Genomic DNA, 5,000 nt, shown 5'->3' with positions numbered 1-5,000 from the left:
TTTTGTATGTATGGATGTGTTTTTTTATTATTATATTTTAATTCACTGTCTAAGATTATAGCTAGTGTTGGTACATGTTTAGAAGACCTCTGCATGTATGTCACTAGCATTCAGTCATATGACACAGCCTTGTCACTTATTGGTTTACTGACAAAGACCAAGAAATCCCCTACCATCTGGCAAGATAGAACTTGAAGACTGGCCAGATAATTAATCATCAAATAAGGAACCGGTCCAATCTCTGCCTTGCCAGAATATATATGGTGGAGGCTTGTTTATCCTCTGCAAGATTAAGATTGCAATAGTGCAGTCTCTTAACATTATAATTATGTTGTTTTGTTTTAATGTTGTTGGCCATCACAGATCATGTAGTTTTGAAAGGGTTTTGAATAGAACCATAGAATTAAGAGAAAGCTCCGTTTTGAAAGCTACTACAAGTGTCTTTTAAACATTTATCCTGGGTGAAAACTTTCATACATGCTGTTTATGTGATATATAATAGATTGACATTATAAACTTTATGTGTACATTCCCTTTGTAAGAACAGATTGTGTGTACATTTCCTATGTAAGAGCAGATATTTATGTAATGGAAATTAAAAGAAGGGAATTACAGATTTTATTGTCATTATGGTTGTTGTTGTTATAATTATTAATATTGTTATAGAACTAGATTCTGTGTACAAAAAAAAAATATAGAATAGGAGATAGAAGTCATCATTATTTAAAGTTCCACAAATAAAAAAATATTTTCATTTCAGCAGTATAGTAAAGATGCATTTGATGTACCATTACAGTTTTTATTGATTTTGGTCTATATTGAAAGTTGATACCAGATGGTGCATTCATTTTATGTAGCTAACAGTCATTGAAAACAAGAATTGGCTTCAGTCATCATTATGTACTTCCTTTTCTTGACAGGATATAAAAAACAACTTTTGCATTGAATCTCGTGTCCAGCTAAAAATTTTAACATGATGAATCTACATTATTTCAGACAGTGGTGGAAGGGAGTGGCAAGCTCGACTTTGGAGAGTATGAGCTTGAACTTTGGGATCTGAGGTGAATTTATATATACATATATTTTTTTCTCAGTTTATTTTATGATTGTGTCTGTAAGGAGAATGTAACAGAAAGGGAAGCCATTTTAATAGATATTCAAAGATAATCCCATTAATTGATGGTAATTAATTCAATAGAGTATTGAACCTGTTCAACTTTTTACATAGAACTATTTAAGATCAGATTGTGTATTGTCTGTCTGTTATTCGAGTTGCATTACTCATTCCATGAATACTACTTGCAGGTATAATTCAATGCTTCAAGGCCACGTCAAGAAAATGCAGGGCGGACGGAATAACAGTAAATCGTGGTTGTGCGATTGGCTCAGACCCATGTGCCTGCCAATCACAATCATCGTCACATTGTCAATGCTGATTGTTGTCGTTGCCATTCTTGATGACAATGTGACAAACAACGAGGCCAAGCAGTTGAATTGTAATAAGTGCAGGTTGGTTCAAATTATTTTTTTTTGTTCCCCCCTTTTTTTTGTCTGGAAATCATAATTTTTAGTATCTTCTGTATAATATAAATATATGTATGTATTTATAATTATTCTTGTTTTTTTTTGTGTGTGTTAGATTAAATTTTTCTGACTTTTGCAATAGCCTCATTACTTACAAATGAGTCATAGATAAGGTATATATATGAGATACATCTTGTATATACTTTGTTGAGTAATGATAATGTTTATGTAGCTAAGAATGATTTGGCAGACTCTTGTTCTGGTTAATGCAATAAATATTTTTATAGGTATAATGTTGATAAGATTATTTATGGAGCTTTGGAATGTAAATTTAAGTTACTAACTGAAGATTATTTTTAAAAATCATGAACTCCTACTATCAGTCATTGTCAAATTGTTTTATAAAGATTTAATTATTATTAGAAATCTGACTTGGTTTCTGATAAATATTTATTTTCTTTGGAATGCAGTTTTCTATAACGTATGTTTTTTTTTCCCATCCAGTTTCGAGTTGGTTGAGAGCATCCCAGAGAACCTGACATACACGCCTGGGAGTGTGCACTATCCAAGTATCTACAATGCATGGGTTACTCTTATCAACAATGCGGAAACCTCCATTGATATTGCGGCCTTTTATTGGACGCTCTTGTCGGATGATGTCGAAAAGAAGCCCCATCCTTCTGCGTGGGAAGGGGAGGATATTTTGCATCGTCTTAATATCACTGGTTAGCATAATCCTTAGGGTGAACAGCCTGCTAGTTACATATGAAGGTGTTGAGATTTGGCAATAATTTATCTATTTGCAGAAGTTGCACTGATTTTTTTTAGATTCTTATCTGCACAATTACTGAAAGGGGAATGTCTATTTATGTATGCGTATATACATATTTATAGTGCATATATAAACTCTAGATCAATGCTATAATGATTTAGATATTTTTGTTTTACTCACTAATGATTATATATAATCATTAGTGAGTTTAATTTTTCTATTGTCTCTACACATAGATGGCTTCACATGCTTGATCAACCAACATGTCAGTTACTAGTACTGCCCATCTCACCTGTTTACCCATTTCCTTGATTTTTGGAAATATCATTTTTAATTTTGATTTCTCTTAGTATTGTTGATAATGTTATATTCATCATATTGTCAGTAATAAAAATGATAACAACATTGACGGTAATAGCCTGATAAAGGAAAACATTTTCCACGAAAGCCAAAGGAAAGAGGAAATCAGGTGAGGTCATGAGGCCCACTCATAGACTCCTTGGTGGATGAACACTTTTGGAGCTATCTGTGTGCAAATCTATTTAACAAAACAAAACAACAGAGAACATTATATATATTCCCAGCAGCAATGGTTTGATACTGCAATTTGATATGATAATTCATTTTCTCTCCATTCAGGTCAACGCCCGAATATGGCAATCAGAATAGCTCAGAACGCACCATCGAGAGTGTCTCCGCAGCGTGACAGTGCAATGCTAGCAGAGGCTGGGGCAGCAGAGGTAATGTTTTGGGTTCATTAAAATGTGCAGATGTTACGTTATGATGATGATGATATTGTTAATATTATTAGTAGTATTGTTGTTTATTTTTTTGTTGTTGTTGTTGTTGTTATTGATGCCGTTGTTGTTTTTTATGCATGGTAGTCGGGGATTTCATTCTAGTTTATTTCTATTTATTTATTTTTTTCTTTTTTTTATCTATTATCATATATTATTTTCAAGCTTTGTTATAAAAAGATTGATTGATGGAAATAGATAGGTTGGGTATTAGGTTGTTGCCCTGGGTAGAAGAAATAAGAACAAGATGAGAAGACAACTATTTACACTAGTGAAAATATGTGAATTTAATTTATTGACATTTTTAGCACATAGAGGCTCCAAAAGCACCAAATCACCAGTGAACCAATTACATGTACTACCTGTTTTACCTGTTTACCCTTTTCTTTGATGCTCAAAAATATTTTCTGGTATCTGATATTGCTGTTGGTAATGTCTATGATAAAAATAATAGCATCGATATTGATAGTATTGGGGGGGGGGGGGGGAATCTGCAAACTCAAGGGCAGGTGAAATCAGGTGAGGTCACACGGTTTACTAAATGACTCCTTTGTGGCTAAGCACTTGCAGAGCCATCTATGTGCAATGAAACATTTCACAGAACAATACTACAGTGAACACATTGTCCTGGAGACTTTGGGGATAATACAGAGGCTCTAATTTTTAGGAGAGTAGCTAAGTTGAAATATCAAAGATGTATGAATATAGACAGATTTCTAAATATATTGGTCTCTGCTGCTGAACATAGATCATTTTTTTTTTAGATATATTGCTCTATATTGCTGGATTTAGTAATTAAAAGTCATCTCCAGGTTCGAAGTGTGAATTTCTCGCACTTGATGGGTGCTGGCGTTCTGCATACGAAGATGTGGATTGTTGACGGCAAGCATATTTATCTCGGAAGTGCAAATATGGATTGGCGATCCCTGACACAGGTAAGCAGAAGTGTCTTGCTGTGGATATGTTGATAATTTTGTTACATGCAATGGTTCTGTAATTTTTATTTATTATTATTTATTATATATATTGGATTTTATAGATTGTGGTGTTTTTGTATTGCTTATTTAATATAATGTCTTTTGGATTTACAGGTCAAGGAAGTTGGTATCTTGATTTCAAATTGCTCATGCTTGGCTGAAGACATGAGCAAGATCTTTGAGGTAACAGTGAGAGAAACATGTGTATGTCGTTTGATAAATTCACTGTAAATATCCCTTAACAGAATGAAACAACATCACAAGTACATGTAATTTTGAGCTCAAAATACATTTTGTCAGGTATACTGGCAGTTGGGCAAGAAAGGAGCTGAGATTCCTGCTGTTTGGCCTCGCGACTTGCAGACAGAATTCAACATAGATAACCAGATGTCCTTACCTCTCAGTGGGGCTGAAGTAAAAACTTATCTCTCTGTGAGTATGAGTGGAGGATTTTATTTTCATAGGTGATTGTAATGTAGAAATTTGGCATATTACATATTTGCTGTTTTAAGATCTGTTTCTCGGATCCATAAGATATCTAGAAAGACGTGGGAAAAGGAGAGAGGGAGGGGGAAAAGAGGATGTGAGAAGAGGAGAGGATGTAGGAGTTGGAGTGGGTATAATTATTATTAACTAATGAATTATTATTATCATTGCTTTCTTTCAGAGTTCTCCACCACCATTCTGCCCAAAAGGGAGGGCCAATGACGTAGATGCTATTGTTGATGTCATAAACAAAGCAGAAAAGTTTGTGTACATTGCAGTGATGGATTATTTCCCCAGAATGCTATACAGCAAAGATAAGAAGTACGTACACTTCCAGCTTACGAGCGATTATATTTAAAATCCTTTATTCGTAAGAATGTAACAGAGGTGAATTGAATATTGTCTTGAATCATTTTGATATTGGCACTATAGGCTATTAGGTAT

General features: G+C 33.9%; 1 protein-coding gene across 3 annotated transcripts in view; it reads left to right on the top strand.

The window, feature by feature from the left end:
• LOC125036058 (5'-3' exonuclease PLD3-like) overlaps positions 1–5,000 on the top strand; it is a 26,860-nt gene that overhangs the window by 15,364 nt on the left and 6,496 nt on the right. For all 3 annotated transcript variants that reach the window (XM_047628454.1, XM_047628445.1, XM_047628462.1), the window contains exons 2-9: positions 997–1,061; positions 1,306–1,509; positions 2,029–2,249; positions 2,936–3,036; positions 3,906–4,028; positions 4,185–4,253; positions 4,371–4,502; positions 4,738–4,877. In XM_047628454.1, coding sequence (XP_047484410.1) covers positions 997–1,061; positions 1,306–1,509; positions 2,029–2,249; positions 2,936–3,036; positions 3,906–4,028; positions 4,185–4,253; positions 4,371–4,502; positions 4,738–4,877 — 1,055 coding nt within the window. The remainder of the gene's footprint in view (positions 1–996; positions 1,062–1,305; positions 1,510–2,028; positions 2,250–2,935; positions 3,037–3,905; positions 4,029–4,184; positions 4,254–4,370; positions 4,503–4,737; positions 4,878–5,000) is intronic.

The sequence above is a fragment of the Penaeus chinensis genome, chromosome 2 (assembly GCF_019202785.1).
Source record: "Penaeus chinensis breed Huanghai No. 1 chromosome 2, ASM1920278v2, whole genome shotgun sequence".
NCBI classification, from domain to species: domain Eukaryota; kingdom Metazoa; phylum Arthropoda; class Malacostraca; order Decapoda; family Penaeidae; genus Penaeus; species Penaeus chinensis.
This window is presented reverse-complemented; position numbering and strand designations above follow the sequence as displayed.